The following is a 16,758-nucleotide window of genomic DNA, read 5'->3' as shown; positions in this document are numbered from 1 at the left end:
TTCACCACTCTGCTGTTTCCAGCAACAGACAAGGCAGTAAAAGGCTCAAACCACCCAACAGCACTTACGGTGGGTAAACCCCACATCCCAAGCTTCAGAGCCCAGCCTACTTCCCACAGCTTTTCTCCCCAATCAGCATTGTCAGCAAGCTCTAGAAACAGTCTCCTCCTAGCCTGCTCCCTGGAGCCTCTACCACTTGCAGAGCTTACCGTACTCCCAAGCACAGTTAAATACCACATACCTACACCTACTCTCATGGCTTTCCTTCATGACACCCAACCTGTCTGCCTCATGCTTTCTCAGACTTGCTGCTGCAGAACTGCCTGTTTCTGGCATCGCTCAGCTCCTCAGAGTCACAAATACTCTGCCCCAGTTGTTGAAAGGCGTACTGTTAATAATTTGCATCACAGATGTTACTCCTTTCACCTTCTGTCATTCCCACTGCCTCAAAGTGCTATTCTCTGCACAAGAGTCATAGTGCATTTCCAAGTTAGAGAGGGAAACAGAGAACAGAAACAAACAGACACGAAAAAGGTGGTCAGAAAGACAAACACAGAGGCCTGCTGCCCACCATCTTCCCCAGAAAGGTTTACCCCTGAATCTCATCACAAAACATAATTGTAATCATATTACTTTTCTGTTGTAAACCACCACATAGAATAATACAAAAATAGACTGTGTTCCTCCCCCCCTCAACTCCCCCACCCCAGATTGCTAAAAAAAACGACAGAATCATGTGGAAAGCTGATAAACAGATAATATTAAGCTGTCTGTCAACTTACTGATCATTTTTCCTCCCATTACAACCACGTAAGTATTAGGCATCTTAAACTGCTTAAAAGTGATATCCAGAAAAGAGATGTCAAACAACCAGTAACAATTTTAAGAGCAAGTAGGTCTACATTCTGAATAAACGTGTTTTTCTTTACAGCCTGATGAAAAGATCATTTTCATCTCAGACTAAAATTGTTACCCTCAATTTTCTTCTCCCTCATATACACACATCCAGACTTACTGCTGTGCTCCGCTTGTTTTGATAATACAAAGCTATCATAAACACATCTGAACACTCCGTAACATCTAGAATTTACTAGCTGGAACTTACATGCTAAATGAAATGCCCTAAATGTATTTTTCACTTGGGGACCACATGAGTCAAGCTCACACTGCATGTTTTTGTATTAAGCATGAAGTAGGGTGAAGTAAACATATGTGCTTTCTTTTGTTAGTCTTAAGCTGTGCTCGCTGTGACACCTAAGATTGCCAGGACTTAAAGCATGTGAAGCTATATGTAGGTATGAATACAAAGTAGCAAGCAGAGATTCTGAGGAGTTACTGTTCCAAATTCTCTTACCTTAGCTATTTTACAGAAAGAAAAATACAACCACTTCTTCAACTGTCCCTTACGCCCAGGAAGGCAGCAAGCAAGCAGGTGTGTGCACCAGTACACATGCATTTGACTCAAGATCATTTCAACGTGCTTCATTTATAACAAAAACAACCACCACAATCCCCTCATTCACGTGCGTCATAGCTCAGATTACACAAATACTTGGTAGAAGCTTTGGAAGTCAGTGACAATTTGTTTTAATGTGCCCTTAAATGTAAAATTGCAAAACTTAATCCCAGTCTGCAAAGCATTTATGACCACCACATTCTACTGGTAGCACTGAGACTAGAAAAATAACTCGTGATTTGGAGGCTCTATTATTTACTGTCCATAGGTGAGCAAAGAGTTACCCTGTAAATCTGCAAGTGCCTACTTAATTAGCAAAATTTAAAGGCAATGAACATACTCAGCATCTTACAGGATAAGGCTCAGCTCTGAATTTTCAGTTTTCCTGCTCTCCTGAAATAAACGTACACATACACACATACATACTCAGTGCAACTCAGAAATTACCAGCTGCCTAAGAGGCAACCAAGGTAGTGCTGTCTAATCTGCATTACAACACACCGGTTTTGTTTCTTTTTCATTGATTCTTCTGAACGTATTTTAGGGATGACTGGATGTATTTGGTGAATGAATAGGTGGGAAAGTAGCTTGGATTCACAATTGAAAAAGATAATAGAATCTGGACCTGTTGTACACACAGCTACTAAGATTTTATTGTTCAAATTAGGTAAAATCTCTCTGCTATAAATAATTTCAGGACTGGTTACACCTACAGTAAAAAAATTAAAATAAGGCTGTAATGATGCTCAGTGTTTTGAGTGCATTCAGACATTCAGTATGTTAATAGAACAGAAAAAAGAAAAATTCTCACTTACCTTAATGGCTGTAAGCTGCTATTTCATGCTCTGTCAACTTTTACTTCCTACTAACTAAATAAAAGTTCTGCAATCTTGATGTTAGAATAGCTCTCAAATACATACTGCAGAATACCAAAAAAGAGAAAGCCTATGTTGTCTTTACTAGCAGGCATCTCTCCAGGGATGATTGGTCATTACCCTGGCAACCCTCACAAATGGCAAATGACGTAAAGAGAGTGGGAAAAAAGCCACGGAGAGCAGAAAGCACTATATGCATTATAGATAGTTCTGAGAATCCACGCTCATGTATGTATTACACTGCTCCAGAGGAGCACAGGGGACCTTCCATTTTACAAAGATGCCTGTCGAGATGAATAAGAAACTTTCTAATTTTTTTCTTAATCAAAACACTGGAAGCATCCTCAAGTCTTTAATTGAATCAAATTGGTTGCTGATGATTTTAATAATGCAAGCGCTGTTTTTTATGTTTCAATTCTGTCAAAATTAGCTATTAAGACAGCTCACAGTAGAAGTCAGACAAGAGTGGATGCATTTTCCAGAATTTCTTTTCACTTTTCATTGCTGTGTGACATTACTCACATTAGCTCCCCACCCTAATTTTCTCCTAACAATGCATTTGTACAAACAATACAGGAGATCTCATGCTTATGCCATTAGAAATAAACATATTAGCTGGCTTATTTGGTGGTATCCATAACTATAATCCCCCTAAAGACAAGCTGCTGACTCCAGACATCAGATAAATGAAATAATTGCACAGAATGATCACAGTATTTGACCACACTGTGATGTTTAAGTCAGAGAAATTCAGGTGTGGCTAATTCTTTCTCAGATGAAAAAATATCAAGTAAGGTAATAAGAAGTAATCTGCTTTGAGATATTCTAACATCTACACCAGTTCTCTTTACACTATTAAATAAAAACAAAGGGATTTTGGATAACCAATTAGAGAAAAGCATCTTCCACACCAGTATGATGTTCAGCGTACGATCAGACATACTTTTACTCACCCCTCTTTAGAGTCCAAAACCTCTGATTTCTAAATGTACATAAGACAATTTACAAAGAGAACACCAGAAAGCATCAGCACTCAGATCACCTTGCAACCTGAAGGAAAGGGTATTCTCCTCTGAGATGAATTATGAAGAGCTGAAGCTGTGAGCAAACTGAGGTATCTGCTCTAACCACTTAGCTATTGTGCACAGGTTGGATGGGAATGGCTTTACTATGACAACTGAATTTTCTGATGACCTGAGGAAAGCACATTAGATATATTTAAACTTGGCACCAACTCAAATCTGAAATGAAACAAACTTAAGTAGCTAGCAGTTGCAGCTAGGATATTTCTGTGTCTAATTAGTTAGAACTTTCTGGAGTGAAATTTAGCACTCAATGAAATTTAGGTGGATGCATGCCTAGGAGTGCTTGAGGAAGAGGACAGACTGGCTTTAAAACAATTTTTACATGATTTTACATGATTCCAGGGCATGAGCTAAGATTTAAGGAGACTCAAATCCTCAGCTGTACTACTAGCTTGTTGGATGAGCTGTTACAGAGTATTTTCCCCAACGTCAGTAAACATGTTCACTTCTTTAGAAAGTACTTTCAGTGCTACCAGTGAAAAGCTTCACATAAGAAAGGGCTTCATTTTTATTATTTGCAAAAATCTACTCGTACCACGAGGATCTTCAAAAACAGCCAAATAAGCCATTGCAATTGTATCATAAAGTTAACTTCATCACAAAACAAATAATCAACAGGAAGGATATTCCAAAGATGATAATGCTCTTTTACATCTACCTTATTTACCTGCTGAAAACAATAAAATTTCAATTACTAAAAACACTGACATTGTGTTAGCAAGTGTCCTACTGTGTTAAAATTCACAGAAATATCTGTAAATCCAGCCACACTTAGGATATACGACACAACCTCAGGACAGCTGCATGTGTCTTCAGCATCTAGGACTGCACAGCTACTATTGAGTGTGAAAGCACTAGGCACACATTGTGGGGCATATTTAAGGTATATGTAAAAATGCAATTGAAAATAGCTTCCAAGCACTACAGTTTAAAAGGCCTCGCCTGCTCCAGTTGTGCATTTCATGTTTTTTTATTCGTCTGCACCTCAAAAAGCAAAATCTGATCAGGTGCTAACTAGGATAGAGATATTCACGCAGTCAGTTCTAGGTGGGTTATGTATTGTCAAATGCTATAAGATAATGTATGCTACACCATATCACCTGCAGAAGCAGTCAAATGGCAGCACAAATCCAGTTTCCTTAAACGCACTAGTTTAAAAGCATCTGAGACTTGCCCACATTAGTTCTACTCAGCATCCCACCTTGCTAGGCAGTTTCCTTTCTTGAGCATTCTTGATTGTTAAAAAAACACCACAAAGTCAAAGAAGTTTTGACTTTTGTTTTCCTTACCTCTGGCTGCACAAAGCCATTATTCTAAGCTGCGTGGTATCACAGTTTAAATCTACTACTGAGGCAACACAGCACCCTCCTGGGACTCTGGGAACAGTAATTTGAGCCTTCTGAGGCTAAAGACAGATTACCTGCCCAAGAAATGGGAGACCTGTGCTCCTTGCTCCCCATTCTATTGTGGCCAAACCTTCATTCTGGCAGCGAGAAGCATTAGGAATCAAAACACTCCAGCACAATGGGAAGGTTCAGCTGATACAAAGATCTTCTGTTTACCAGACCGAGCCAACTACCCAATTGAAAGTAGCTTTGTTTGTGCAGATGAGACGTACTAAGCCAGCTCAGGTTTGGTCCTGCTGCCAAGCTAATAAACCCTGCAAGAATCCAAAGTAACTTCAGACCAAGCTTTAAGCCTGAAACAGTAAGTGCTGCCAGATCTCAGCCCGGTGAGGTATCAGTACACAAGGGACTCATCGGAGAAAAACCATACAGGCTCACTTAAGTTGGTTCTGGCCAGAGCTGGCTTAGCCCAGTAAACTTATCTCAGTACCAGTTCCAGGCAAGCGCTGCTTCACACCTAAGCTAGCTCAGCAAATAAATACTACATTGAGAACAAGGAAAATGGCCCAAAGTCTTCTAGTTTGGTTTCACAGAAACCACTTCAGGTTCAGTAAAATACAGTAGCACTAATATTGTGGTGGTTATTTTTCTTTTCTTTTTTCCCCTTCACTCTCCAGTGCATCCTAGCACTGCTACGGCAGATAAAATACATTCAATGCTTCTATTTACTTTGACTTTATAACTCTTGTTTCTGTGGAAAACATGCAAAAAATAACGAAATGTAGGTATTGGGTTACATTATATACAGTGGCGGCAGAACTCTAGATAGGATAGCCTACAAAAATCCGATGAAATAATCTTAGATTTACATCTCTGTAAGCTGAAAAAAAGATTCCTGGACTCTTTCTCTTCTGCATTGAGTTTTGTGAGGCCAACCACACTGTTGTGAAGTAAATGCAAAGTCACTGTATAATACTGTCAACACAGTGGTGATGCTACACTGATGTAAGTACCAACACAAGTGCAAAACAGAGGGGGGGAAAAAAAAATGCTAAGGCATCTAACAGCTTGAATTTCCCTCCCCAGATCCTCCAGGCTTCCTTGCACAGATTTAGTCTCTTATCTTTGTGCTCACCAAATCCTGAGGCTTCCAGATAACAGCAGGACTTCCAGCATGCATTCAGTTCTCACTATCGGCACCAGGCAATTGCTGAGCAGGAAAGATTGGTCGTGCACAGGAACACCCTCTCCCCATGCTGCACAGCCACACGCCTCTTCTGCTGGCACCACTGGGAGATCTGGAGTGCTGCAAAAGTTACAGAGAAAATGAAGCAGCAGAGGGCTGTCTTCGTGTCTCACCCACAAAGCCATCATAAGCCACTCTTAAGGAGAGCAAGGTCTGCCCCAGAGCATCAGTTACCACAGGGATGTTGTGAACCACTATGAAAACAAAACCCAAGTACAAGCACAAGCTGAAGAAAGGTCCCCTGGTGTTCTAACACCCATTTTGCTTTACAACCTTTCCCAACTGCAATTAATTCATCCTCCTCCACCAATTCTACCTTGGGTATCAGTGCCACACGCTGGAAATCATTACAACACATTAAAGGGCACCATAAAATAAAACAAAACACCGAAATTACACAGTACAACTAGTGGAAAAGTAAGATTTGTGCTCATCTTCCTCATGCAAACATCTATAACTAACTTACACCCAACTATCCTGCTGGGCCAACGTGCAGGACCACACTGAGGTGCCCCAAACAAGAAGAGATACCATAACAAGAGCTATCAAACACGCTTTACTCTCAGTGAGACAACTCAAACAAACTCTAATAAGACACAGACAACCCCCCACCCTTACCCCGTGCCCAATTAGCTGCTCACTCGCTGTCAGCATCCCCTTAAGCAGCGGCACGCCCACCTCAGGAGCGCTCGGTCCCTCCTTCAGCTCCTTCAGCACCTTCAGCTCCTTCAGCACCTTCAGCTCCTTCAGCACCTTCAGCTCCTTCAGCACCTTCAGCTCCTTCAGCACCTTCAGCACCTTCAACACCTTCAGCACCTTCAACACCTTCAGCTCCTCCAGCTCCTCCAGCTCCTTCAGCTCTTCCCGCCTCCCCGCTCTCCTCACGCCGCCCTTCCCGCGCGCTGCACCCACACTTGCTTGTTCACACGCTCCTACACCAGCCTCTTTGCTTCCTGCCTCGTGATTGGCTACTCGCAAGCAGGCCCCTCCTTCCGCCCTTCGCTGATTGGCCGCTGTGCCCGCGCAGCCATTCGGTAGGGTAACGCGCTGGTGAGCGGGCGGGTGGGCGGACTGTCGCAGCGCTGCCATTGGCGGGAAGGCGCGGGCCTGCGAGCTGCGCGGAGCCGGCCGGCGGAGCGAGGGCCCGACTGCTATTGTTGCCGCATCGCTGAGGAGAGCGGCCGGCCCGCAGCCATGAGCGGCGGCGTGTACGGTGGAGGTGAGTCTGACGCAGCGAGACTGTTGAGCTCACGCCGTCCCGTGAGGCGCCGCGCACCCCCCCGCCCTGCCGCTCCCTCAGGGCCCAGCGGCGCGGCCCGGCCAGGCTCCCTCCCGCCGTCCGCGCTCCGTGTGTGAGGGAGAGGAGGCCGCCGCGGGCCTCGTCCGCGCCTCTACCGGCACCACTTCTCTGAGAGGCGGCCCCGCACGGCGGCCCCGGGCTGGTGGCGGTGCTGCGGTGCCGGGCGGGGATCTGAGGGTTTGGATTTCTTTACGGTGTCATTGAAGATCGGAGCCCTGGGGAGGAGGGCAGTTCGGAGGGTGACGCCTTCACCTGCAGAGCTGGGGTGTCCAGGTCCGGCTGTCCCCGCTCGGGTTCTGGCAGATTCGGGGCGATCTGGGCCTGCCTTGGTTTGTGCGAGTTTTTGACAGCTTGGTCTTGGAATCTGTTTCGTACAAGCGCAGATCAGTTGCTTTTCATCTGACCTTACACCTCACCCTGTGCCACCTCCAGGCTGCCCAGGGTCCATCCAACCCATCTGCGTCGCCTGCAGGGATGGGGCACCCCCAGCTCTGGGCAGCAGTGCCAGGGCTTCGCTGACCTCTGAAAAATTTCCCCCTAACATATGACCTAAATCTCTTCCTTTAGTTTGAAACCATTCCTCATTGTCCTGTCACTATCAAACCCTGTAGAAAGTCAGTTTCCCTCTTGTTTGTAAGCTCCCTGTAAGTACTGGAAGGCTGCAACAAGCTCTCACTGGAACCTTCTCCAAGCTAAACAAAACCAGCTCCCTTTCTCCATAGGAGAGGTGCTTCAGCCCTTTGATTGTCTTCTTGACCCTCCTCTGGACCCACTCCAACATCTCATTCTTATGATGGGGGCTACAGGCCTGAATATGGTACTCCAGATGGGACTTGGTGAGGGCAGAGCAGAGCAGGAATGGTCACCTTTGCCCTGCTGGCCACCCTTCTCCTGACACAGCTCAGGATGCTGTTGGCTTTCTAGGCTGAAAGCACACACTGCTGGCTCATGTCCAGCTGTCTGAGTCTCAAGTCCTGTGCAGCACCTTGTACGTGGCCTTGTTGAATGTCATGAAGTTCATATGGACTCACTAGCTCTTGTCTGTTAAAATTACCCTTTTACTTATGCCAATGAAAGGTATTACAATGTCCTGGTTACAGCCTATCTGTAACCTCCTGGTAGCTCTTTGTTAGCTTGAATTCTGAATAGAGAAATTGCTCTATGTCTCAGGAGAGATGCTTTATCATATTGTTTATTTTGTTTGTTTGTTTGTTTTCTGGCAAGCAAAGCAGACAGAAGAGAAAGTTCAGGTCAGGATTGCAGTAGAGCACAATAACCATTCACTACTTCTTTGTTAACAATCTTTGCAGATGAAGTTGGGGCTCTTGTTTTTGACATTGGCTCATATACAGTGAGAGCAGGCTATGCAGGCGAAGACTGTCCAAAGGTAAGAATCTTTATGAACTCAGTGGGATTACAATTGGCACTTAAAACTTGTTTATTAGTTATAAGCTTCCAGAATATACTGTTTATTAGTATTTAAGGAAAGCTCTGAATTTTATTAGCCCCCTCCCAAAAAACAAACCAACAAAAAACAAAACCAAAAACCAACAAAACAACCCACAACCAAAGTGAATAACCTTCATCAATATCTTACCTTTTGCTTTACAGGTTGATTTTCCAACAGCTATAGGCGTGGTGCTAGAAAGAGACAATGGCAGCACTCTGATGGAGATAGATGGTGACAAAGGCAAACAAGGGGGCCCAACTTACTACATTGACACCAATGCCCTGAGAGTCCCAAGGGAAAATATGGAGGCCATTTCACCTTTAAAAAATGGAATGAGTATGGTGCTCTGTCTTTTTTACCTGTTTTTAAGATACCATTGCTAGGCTGCGAAAAGTCATAGCTTTCACGTAAACAGATGCTATACATGTCAACTGTTTTTTTCCTTTGGAGTTCGAAAGCAGGGTCATAATGAAAAAGTTATGCTTTCACTACAGATATTTTAATACGATAATGAGCATTTTTATGTCTTAATGGGAGACTTGTAGATTCTTGTTTATTTGGTGGCTTTAATTTAGGTATCTCCTTTGATAAAATAATAAACATTTTTTTGGAAATAGTTCCTAAGATTGTTCCTGTAATGTGTATGGACAGAAGCTATCAGCCATAAAAATGGATACCTGATTTACAAAATGTCAGTGGACTTTTATTGTAACTTATTTGCTATCATGATGCTTTAAATAAATATATGAGAATTTGGCAAAGCAGGAGAGGTATAGGGCTGCTGAGGACAGCTTTTGGCTGAAGAGCTCTTAGGAAAAAAAAAGCATCAGGAAATCTTTATGTGGATTTATGAAGTAGATCAAAAGTTAGAAGTAACTAATCTGCTTGCTTCAATGTCATTGCAGTTGAAGACTGGGATAGTTTCCAGGCAATTTTGGATCACACTTACAAGATGCATATTAAATCTGAAGCGAGTTTGCATCCTGTCCTTATGTCTGAAGCACCAGTGAGTAAAAGAAGCTTTGCATTTTGAGGAGACTTATCAGTATCTTCTTGCTGAATCTACAGACATTAGTCTTGGAGAAACCCGGCACTGGCTTGTAGGTTATGAGTGTTAAAACCAAAGTACAGAAGTAACATTTAAAAATACCACGCAGGTTCTGGAAAGTATTCTCAATAGGAAAAATGTCAAAAAAAAAAAACCCAAATTTGAAAGAATTTCCATGAGTTTTATTAGAACACACCTACTATGTGTTACTGTGTTTCATGTATTAAAAAAAAAAAAGTATTATAAAATCAAAAAGAACCTCATTTAACAGCATGGAATAAAAGCAAAAAGTTGTCTGAATGTCTTTATATATTACACTTCATCCATCTTTGCATACAATCAACCTGCCATCTAACGTGACAGGGAGTAACACGTGTAGTGGAGTTTTAATTTCATTTCAGCCAACGGCCCAGTAACATAAGTGAGGTGCATGAATGCAGATTTCTGGAGAAAAATGTGAACAAAGTTTCTGTCATTTAGTTGTGGAAATGCTGAGTCACAGCTTGAAGCAGTGATTGAGCACCTCAATCACTGGTCTGGGCCAACCCAAGGGAGCTCAGATGCATGCAATGTACCAACCCCTTCCTAGACCTCGTTTAAGGGTTGGCAGTGGAAGTGAGAGTCTTTTGTTGGGGATCCCTTTTACCTGAAGCTTCTAAGGATAAGAAGCTTTTTTCCTTCATTTCTGTGCCTGTGGCTGCTGTATTTGGGCTGGTTCTCATTTGCTGTAGCTAAAGGCTTTGCCACTCTGTTATTATTGCTGTACTTTCTATTACATTAGAGTGTTATGCTTGAGGGGCATAAAATCTGAAGGCATTAAAGTAGACCTGTAATTCAAGAGTTTTGTCTACTTTCTGTACATTTACTTTCTGTGCACTTACATTGAAGATACGCATTAATGTTTTGAAGCAGTATTAGAACAATAAAGTTTTTAAGGAAATAAATTATTAGGAATCTGTTTTTCTATAGAATTTTGATTTGATTTGAAATTACAATGTTAATAATTCCAGTTACTTCCTTGCTTTGTTTGCTTTCTTTTATTATGCTCAAACAGTCCTCAAGATAGGTGTATCTTCTTATTATTTACTTGTTTGTATTTTCTTTTTTCTAGTGGAATACCAGAGCAAAGCGTGAGAAGCTGACGGAATTGATGTTTGAACACTACAACATCCCTGCTTTTTTCTTGTGTAAAACTGCTGTTCTAACAGCGTATCCTTTGCAATATTGTGCTGGGTTTTTGTGATTTTTACAGGACCAAAATGCTGTTGTCCAAACTACTAAATACTGTAACTAGTCATTGATGTTCCTGTAGCCTTAAGGTGAATATTTGTAGCCTTATTCAAGTGCTAACATGTTTTCACCTTTAGAATCTAAATAAGTTGGATGCGTATTGAGGTTACTGATAGTATTGTCTTGGATTTATTGACTTGGATTGTCATCTTTCTCCGAAGCTAAGGGTTCTGTCAATGGGGTTGCGCACTTTGTAGGAAGGTGATGTGTCTGGGCAAACAGCAAACCTGATTGTAGAGCCAAGGAATTAAACACTGGCATTCTTGTTCCTAATTATACTTAATTTGTATGGTACTTTTTTAAGGGGAAAATTATGCTATTTTCTTTAATTGTTTTGACTAGTTTTGCTAATGGGAGATCTACAGGTCTCATCTTGGATAGCGGGGCAACACATACCACAGCTATCCCAGTGCATGATGGATATGTACTTCAGCAAGGTAAAGTTTGCATGGGTAATAGCACAGCAGTATCAAAGTCAAGTTGACTTGCTTTCTGCTTTTACAGTTTAACTACTGCTTTTAAATGTATCTATTCTTTAAATATGAAAAACAAAACCAAACCAAACACCCAACCATGTCTGATAAGTAAGTGTTGGGAGAGTTCATTCTGATTTCAGTTCTTTACAAGTTTGATGGGGTGGGTTGTTGTTGCTTTTGTCTTTTAGGTATTGTAAAATCACCACTAGCAGGAGACTTCATTACTATGCAGTGCAGAGAACTGTTTCAGGAAATGAATATAGAGATAATTCCTCCATATATGATTGCTTCAAAGGTGGGAAAGTAACTTCGCTTAGTGCTTGTTTGAGGGGAAGGAGCTTAAATGGTGAACTGACAGTTATGTCCTCTGCAACCTCAGGAGGCAGTTCGTGAGGGGTCACCAGCGAACTGGAAGAGAAAAGAGAAGTTACCCCAGGTCACTAGGTCTTGGCACAACTATATGTGTAATGTAAGTATGTCATTTCTCCAACTCAGCTTCCCTGGGCATCTCGTAACAAAATCTTGTTTGCAAGCATGCAATGTTTTCCTCTTCAAGAACTAGAAAATATTTAAAACAAAACAATTCAGTTCTGTAAGTTCTATTGAGTTACTGACTGACATTCTTGTAACCATATAATTCTTATCTCCGTAGTGTGTCATTCAGGACTTCCAAGCTTCTGTCCTCCAAGTATCAGATTCAACCTATGATGAACAGTATGTCACTGTTTTCCTCCTTGTGAAATTAGTTAACAGTTGTGCGTGGAATGCTTTGCCTGTTCATTGCTGTTGGCCTGTTTTATTGAGAGATGAAGCAAAGATGGGTAACATCTGTACATTCCTTTAAGTAGAGAAACAGTGTGTGTCTAGGTGGTGGCTTATTTCATATTCCATAAGATCATAATATTATCAAAAGCAACATTTAAATAAATCACAGTATTCCCATTGAATCTTTGGTTTATAATGCTACTCAGGTAACATTCTGTTTACGTTGTACCTTAATGTGTTGCTTTCTGAATGTGTAGGGTAGCTGCACAGATGCCAACGGTTCACTATGAGTTCCCCAATGGCTATAACTGTGACTTTGGTGCTGAGCGTCTCAAAATTCCCGAGGGATTATTTGACCCTTCTAATGTAAAGGTAAAGCAACTATGATATGTAATAATTAGGAGGCTTTAAGTTACTGGTTTATCACGTGGCTTCCCTTTGTGTGGTGTTTATATCATGTGGTTCTCTTATGAGTTAAATTGGTCTGCATTGATTTGTTAGGGTTGGGGCAGTAACAGAAGAAACATCGTTCAAGAACGAGCTGAGAAGTGATGGATGTTTTCTTGGGGAAACAAGAATATTTTTTTACTTTCCATGAGAATGTTTTGCTGTCATTAGTAAATTAGGTTAATTCAGCATTTTATATCCTTTTATGTACTTCGGGTTGTTTGCAGTGACTATGTGAATTCCTAATTTTAATTTTAGGGTTTATCTGGTAACACAATGCTGGGTGTGAGTCACGTTGTCACGACAAGCGTTGGGATGTGTGATATAGACATCAGGCCGGTAAGTGTCAACATTGTCCTGGAGAAGGCGTAGACTTATTTTCTGATAGATTTTTTTACTTGAGTGTGATTGATAAAGGAATATGAACTTCCTAGGATAATGATAATGCATAATAATGCTCTTAAGTATTATGTATCTGGGAACATATAGGCTTACTGTTTTGTTGTACAAAATGCTAAATCAGGATATTAGGCTCGTACTTGGTGTTTCAGTCTGTCTAAGTAGTTAATGTCTGTTTCTGACTGACCTTGCATCATGTACATTGGGTTGGTTTCAGATTTTGCATTGGCATTTTCTTTTCATAACTTGGAGTGTTATCTTCAGGTTTCTGGGCCTGGCAAATATACTTCTTAAATATAACCAATTGAATGGAACTTCTAGGTGCAAGTAAAAGGAAGGGAAGAGGTTTTAAAGGAAAGCCTTTTGGTTTAAACAATGTTCTCACGTTCTCAGATGTCAATTTGAAAAGACTCAAGTTTGATATGCAATGCATGGGGCGGGAGGGGTTGATTGAAAAACCTTAACAAGGGTGTCAGGCTGTGTGAACTAGAGCACAATTTGTGTTCAACATTAGCGTGCAGCATTAGTGAGTTGGGAAACTTAGAGTGCTGAGTTTTTTCCTTTGCAATGGGAACATCCAGTTGGAGCCAGGAGCCAGAGTCGATGATCTTTATGGGATGTTTCCAAGTTGATTTTGTGATTCAGCTGAAAGGAAATCAACAGCTTCGATAGAGGATGTATGTGTGGGTGTAGGACCCTCTAATTGAAGAAAATATTCTGTGAAATCATTTATGATCATTAATCACAGCTCCTGTCTTCCTTGCATAGTACATTATTGAGCTCCCATGAGATGTTTTTCATACAGTTAATACATTTTATCATGAGATCATATTGTTTATATGATGTGATACATTATTTTCATTGATTATATGTAATCTTGTATCATTCCTTTCTACTCTGTGTGAGTTGTTTTCAGAATGATTTCAGAATTAACGTAGGTTGCTGATTCTCATTTCAGGGCCTCTATGGCAGTGTGATTGTAGCGGGAGGGAACACACTAATACAGAGTTTCACAGACAGACTGAACAGAGAGCTATCGCAGAAAACTCCACCGGTAAGACAACTCTTCACATTTCTGTTACTTATCATTTTGCTTTTCTGCTGCATTTGCTAATGGTCTCTGTTGAGAGACAAGATAAAAACAGCATATACTTCTGTTACAGCGTAGCTTTTCTTGGGTTCTAAATATAGGGCAGATGAGCTTTGTTGTCAGTTGAATAAGATTGATCATTTCCAGCAGCATGATAGCACGTACACGGAGTTCTTAGTGTTGTCCTCATGTTACTATAGGGCACCGGTCTCCTGCAATTTGTATCTGATTGTTTTCCTTTGGTTTCACCTCATTTTCTATGCAGAGCATGCGTCTGAAATTGATAGCAAACAACACCACAGTGGAGCGGAGGTTCAGCTCGTGGATTGGTGGTTCAATTTTGGCTTCTTTGGTTAGTAAACCCGCGTTACTACATTATGCAGCAGAATTTAAGGTCATATAAGTATGCATTGAAGAGTTCATGCTAATGGAGCAATAATTATCTGAACTTTTCCAATTCTGAATGTAATTTGCCATCTTCTTCTATATTTAGTGGGAGTGTGCAGACTTGAATGCGGTGTCTAAAAATATAGTGTAGATAGGGCATTGTGAAGGGTGCAGATATGTTTCCTTATCATGTGCATGAACTTGATTGTCCAGGTTACTGAGCATTGGAGTGGTTTGTGGGAATTCCTTTAGCAGTGTCAGACTGAAATCAGCTTTTGGTCCTGCAACTTTCAATCTGAGTTTTAATCACCAGTAGGAAAAAAAATCAAAGGAAAAAGCTAATGAAGCATGTGGAATCAAATCCTCTTTCTTTACTTGATGTGAAGATTTTCTTGTTTTTCCATGAATGAGAAGTGAAGCGTGTTTCACCTAACCTCGATGTTTCTACTTTGTTGTTCTGTTTTTGTAGGGTACTTTTCAACAAATGTGGATTTCTAAACAAGAATATGAAGAAGGAGGGAAACAATGCGTAGAAAGAAAATGCCCTTAAATCTCTTAATGTGAAAACTGCTGCTTCTCAGCGCTTCTTCTGACGTAGAGCTTTAGCATACTCAGGAATGGGATGGACTTTTTTCTAGAAAGTTTATATTGGGTTTTTTGCGTAATTCAAGTTCCATTTTTAACAAACCTTAGAAGTTTTGAGAGACCTAATTGGTACCTAATAGAAAAAGGATGTTCGTGTCCTTTGTAAAGCAATAATTCATATAACGAGTATTTTATAATTTTGTATAAATGTCTATTTTCTCTAGTATCTTTTCCTGGGAACAGCTTTACAGGTTGGCTAAGAGAGGCGTAACCTTGCAGATGTCTGCACAATTTTATTGAGAAATTCTTGTCTACTTTCACATATTAGTCTTCCTTTGCTAGTACTTTGGCCTTAAATTGCTCTTACTTCTCTCTTAAAAATAAAACTTGCTCTTCTGTATTTGAGCAACCCTGTGAGTACGTGCAGAGAAAGTTACTCTTCTGTTTTAAAAATCAGAGTTGGTATTTACTAACCTACTGTAGGTGACTCAGCCCAGTGTCAATTTCTACCCTCTGACGAAAGTGCTACATTCCATTTAGCGAATGTTATATTAGACACTGGTCTGCTAATTTTCCATTATGGAGCAATTTCAGTAAACCTTTATTGTTTTCCAGCTAGTTTTTAAGAATGTATATAATATGCAGAATGCCTTAGTGATGTAGATGAGAAGCAGAGCTTTTTAGAGACGGGGAATGTAAGGCAGAGAATTCTTTCCAAGACTAGCAGAATAGTCATAGACCTCAGGATGCGGCTTTACATTTTACGGTGAACTGTAACTTAGAGGAGAAAACCATTTGTTTTTTGCTGGGTTAGCTCCCTTAGCTGACTCTTGGCAAGGTCAGTAAGTGCCTGCATTTAGCTTGGGGCGCGTGTGCTCGGGCAGAGAAAGTAGGGGGGATTTATTGGGTTTTTTCAGCAGGATCTGCTATCAAGCTGCAGCTCTGTGTTGCTTTTTAGCTTACTCTATTTCACAACATCATGATGTTCTGTATTGTGGCACGGTAGAATTTTGTTCCTTATTTTAGAGGCTGTGGAAAACCAAATAGCATTTAACTGATGTAAAAATAAGTGAACAGCACTGCTACCTTTTCAGGATCCTAGAAGACCTCAAGGGTAAATAGGGATGGGGGCTCTAGTTGAGAAGTTTCATGTTACCTCCGAGCAATAAAGTAATTTATCAAAACAGCCTGTTTCTGTCATACCATAATAAACATCATTTGACTCTTGGATAAAGCTGCTTGCTTCACATTTTCAAAGGATTTGGCAAACTATATTTCTGTCAGAAAATGATGCAAACTTAAGTCAGCTACACTGCATGACAAATCGCCTGCTGTTGCCATGCTGGAAGGAGAAGACTTGATTGAGTTTGCGTTCAAGTAGAATGTGAAATGCCAGCTGGACTTGGATCTTAGCAGATCAGAACTGTGTTAGCAGTTACTGCAGCATCACCGAAATACTAAAATTGATCTGATGGTTTGATGATTGAAAAGAGGAAGGTAGGTGCCTTGTTTG

At 41.0% G+C, this 16,758-nt stretch overlaps 2 protein-coding genes across 3 annotated transcripts in view; one reads left to right on the top strand and one right to left on the bottom strand.

Annotated features, from left to right (window-relative positions):
- Positions 1–6,924, bottom strand: part of GNB4 (G protein subunit beta 4) — a 56,277-nt gene extending 49,353 nt beyond the window's left edge. The window contains exons 1-2 of one of the 2 annotated variants that reach the window (XM_072344327.1): positions 6,744–6,924; positions 5,898–6,068 (exon numbers count right to left, since the gene is read on the bottom strand). The gene's annotated coding sequence lies outside the window, so the exon portion shown is untranslated. Of the gene's footprint in view, positions 1–2,271; positions 2,406–5,897; positions 6,069–6,743 lie in introns of those variants that run through there. The other variant, XM_072344329.1, reaches the window with a different exon arrangement.
- Positions 6,925–7,055: 131 nt separating this feature from the next.
- On the top strand, positions 7,056–16,475 carry ACTL6A (actin like 6A). Its single transcript, XM_072344304.1, has 14 exons — positions 7,056–7,227; positions 8,619–8,695; positions 8,920–9,094; positions 9,664–9,764; positions 10,918–11,015; positions 11,439–11,533; positions 11,761–11,867; positions 11,952–12,041; positions 12,225–12,286; positions 12,595–12,709; positions 13,043–13,123; positions 14,142–14,237; positions 14,539–14,625; positions 15,130–16,475. The coding sequence occupies exons 1-14, from the start codon at positions 7,203–7,205 to the stop codon at positions 15,208–15,210; spliced, it is 1,290 nt and encodes a 429-aa protein (XP_072200405.1). The 5' UTR covers positions 7,056–7,202; the 3' UTR covers positions 15,211–16,475.
- The last annotated feature ends 283 nt before the right edge of the window (positions 16,476–16,758 follow it).

The sequence above is a fragment of the Excalfactoria chinensis genome, chromosome 9 (assembly GCF_039878825.1).
Source record: "Excalfactoria chinensis isolate bCotChi1 chromosome 9, bCotChi1.hap2, whole genome shotgun sequence".
Taxonomy (NCBI): domain Eukaryota; kingdom Metazoa; phylum Chordata; class Aves; order Galliformes; family Phasianidae; genus Excalfactoria; species Excalfactoria chinensis.
The sequence above is the reverse complement of the archived record's forward strand: the minus strand, read 5'-3'. Positions and strand labels throughout refer to the sequence as shown.

Coding starts and splice junctions, on each gene's coding strand:
- ACTL6A (XM_072344304.1), top strand. CDS start 7,203: ATGAGCGGCGGCGTGTACGGTGGAG. Junction 9,095..9,663: donor ACCTTTAAAAAATGGAATGA/GTATGGTGCTCT, acceptor ATGTCATTGCAG/TTGAAGACTGGGATAGTTTC. Junction 11,868..11,951: donor CATATATGATTGCTTCAAAG/GTGGGAAAGTAA, acceptor CTGCAACCTCAG/GAGGCAGTTCGTGAGGGGTC.